At 37.9% G+C, this 2,976-nt stretch overlaps 1 protein-coding gene across 1 annotated transcript; it reads right to left on the reverse strand.

Annotated features, from left to right (window-relative positions):
* Window positions 1-1,647: 1,647 nt before the first annotated feature.
* On the reverse strand, window positions 1,648-2,577 carry LOC130874686 (olfactory receptor 16). Its single transcript, XM_057770108.1, has one exon. The coding sequence runs from the start codon at window positions 2,575-2,577 to the stop codon at window positions 1,648-1,650; it is 930 nt and encodes a 309-aa protein (XP_057626091.1).
* Between the last annotated feature and the right edge of the window lie 399 nt (window positions 2,578-2,976).

The following is a 2,976-nucleotide window of genomic DNA, read 5'->3' on the forward strand; positions in this document are numbered from 1 at the left end:
TGGACTAGTGGTAGCTTTTGGTAGAGAGAGAATCAATTTTCTTAAAGGACATCACTCCTGGAAGATTAGCTACACTTTGTCTGTTGCCCCCCGTCAAGTAGAAGTATTTGGACAGCACAAATTATAATTGATGGGGCATTAAATAAAAACAAAAGATAGATGAAAAGTTAGGGGTATAGGGAGTTGGGGTGCAACTAGGAGAAATTTGGAGTAAATGGGACCAAAGTGCACTGTATGAAATTCTCAGAGAATTAGTAAAAAATATTTTATATTAATACAACAGATAAACACATTCATATTTATACAGAAAATTTAGTGAATTGTTTAAGAGAGCTCAAAAACATTCTGATACTCCAAGCATCCCAAAGTAATTATGAAACTCAGGTTGAGACTCTTAAGAGGCCATCAGGAAGTTTTAATCAATAACTCTGACATCAGATATTATGTCATTGTACTGGCATGGCTTGACACAGATGACATAGAGGACCCTCTACATCCAGCCTGGACCTTCTCATGTAGCAATATAGAGAACAAAGAAAGCCACAGACCACCTATGAGATGCTTATCCCAATTTCTGTGAGTCAGAATAGAAAACAAGGACTAGGAATTGATTTGGGTATATAGTAACCATGGGTGTCACAAAGCTGGTAAAAATATAGTTGTTTTCACATCTTTGTCTCTTGAAATTTTTCTAGCTCTTTTCTGAGTAGATATAAACAAATTCAGGTGGGAATATCTACAACACAAAATATTCCCCAAGTCCTCCCTATTGAGAATTAAAAATAATATACTATGATCCTGGTAATTTTAATATAATACCTGGAGAAATATGAAGTTTGCACAGTATGCTTCAAGAATGAAACTTAATAGCATTTAACTTGAACTCTGGAATCAGAACAACCCATATCTAAGAAAGCAATTTCAGTTTCATTTTGGCTGTTAGGTAAAAACTAAAAACAAACATTTCCATAGGTTGAAAGAGTTATTATGAAAAATATAATAAAAATATCGCTCTAGAGAAGCTTCCTTAGGATGTTTTCTTTACTGCATAGCCTATGAAAATAAGGCATTTTTTCTTTGATCATATAGGAAAATAGAAATAGACATAGAAATGGAAACTATTTAAGGTGTTTATATAGCTAAATAATACACCCCTTTTTGCAAAGACCTTTACCTCTTAGTAAGAATCAAGCAAACCCTTTCTAAAATGCCTACATTGTAACTCATCTGAATGAAGGCCTTCTCTCTTGAGCATGAAAGAGGAAATGAAAGCTGTTGGTCCTGCAGTTTACTATCCTTAGACCCCTTTCCACCATGTTACACTTGTCTCTTCTCTACATCCACATCAGACAGAGGTCTTGACTGCTTGAAAGTCCATGAAAAGTGGAAGGCAAAAGAGGTTTCCAAACCAAAGCTATCTAGAACTTAAACAAGTGGGCTTAATCCAACAGAAGATGATTCTTGAACCTGAGATTCAAATATTGGAGCCAAAATTTTGATTCCTGCCACTGAGACACTAAAATAAAGGCATTTCTACTCTCTGACATTGTTATCTATAGACACTATATTCGATGAGCATATGGATCATGGCTTATTGGTGAATAGACATATTGGGCTGAAGATTTCCTGACAAAAATTTCAGCTCTGTTAAGAAGTTTTTCTGCCCACAGCTCTGCATAGAGCATCCTTGACCTCTTTGTTCCTGAGGCTGTAGACAACAGGGTTCAGCAGGGGAGTGATGATGGTGTATGTCACAGAGAGAAGAAGATCTTTTTCTACTGAACTTTCAGACTTGGGTTTGAGATAGGCAATGGAGGCACAGCCATAATGAACAATGACCACAGTGAGATGAGAGGCACAGGTGGCAAAGGCTTTCTTCTGGCCTTCAGCTGAGGCGATTCTAAGGATGGAAGAGATGATGAGGACATAGGAAATAAATATCAGGCCTATAGGCACAAGAATCACAAATGAACTTACACCATAATTGATGATCTCATTGAGAGTAGTATCAACACAAGAAAGTTTCATTACTGGATATATGTCACAGAAAAAGTGTTCCACCACTGTGCCACAGAAGGGCAAACTGAACATGGCTGGCACATGGAGAACTGCCATAACCAGACCCGTGCCCAAAGATGCACAAACCAACCAGGCACACATTCCTTTGCTCATGACAACCATATATCTCAGGGGATCACAAATGGCCACATAACGGTCATAACCCATGGCTGTGAGCAGAAAGCAGTTGTTCGTGGCCAAGGTGACAAAAAAGAACATTTGGGTTGCACAACCTGACAAGGATATGGGAAGATTGTAAAAAATCAGGCTAGAGAGCATTCTTGGGACAATGACTAGTGTGTACACAGTCTCTGAACTTGCCAACATGCTGAGGAAAAAGTACATGGGAGTGTGGAGGTGATGGTCCATGAGCGTGATCATCACAATGATGACATTGCCAGTCAGAGTTAAAATATAAATGGTTAGGAAAACCACATAGAGGGTTATTTGATGCCTTCCAAAGCTAGAGAATCCCGAGAAGATGAATTCTGTCACTTCAGTGAAGTTCTTTCTCTGCATTCTGCTCTGTTGGTGTCTAAAAGCAATAAGAAGGGTCATCAAAAGGAAACTTTCATGAGCAATTGAACTTAAAGTAAGGAATAATGATATCTGACCTGAGAGAGTGAACCTACTTGTCCCTTCTGTGACCATCAAGTTCACGTCTAGAGTATCTATCTGTGAAGTAAGAAACATTTGCGTGCCTCTTTGGATTTTATGTGTATAAACATTATCAAGAAAACTTATGAGTACATGCTCACCTCACAAAATATAGTGATATTAGGAAGTAAAAGGGGGCAGCACTCTTAAAAAGAATTAACACCAATAAAGGACATACCAAGGAAATGATACAGATGGATGTTTATTAGACAAAATCAGTCAGCAGTATGAGGCATTTGAGGAAGATAGACTTTGAAGAAA

Source organism: Chionomys nivalis, chromosome 5, assembly GCF_950005125.1.
Source record: "Chionomys nivalis chromosome 5, mChiNiv1.1, whole genome shotgun sequence".
In the NCBI taxonomy this organism is placed as follows: domain Eukaryota; kingdom Metazoa; phylum Chordata; class Mammalia; order Rodentia; family Cricetidae; genus Chionomys; species Chionomys nivalis.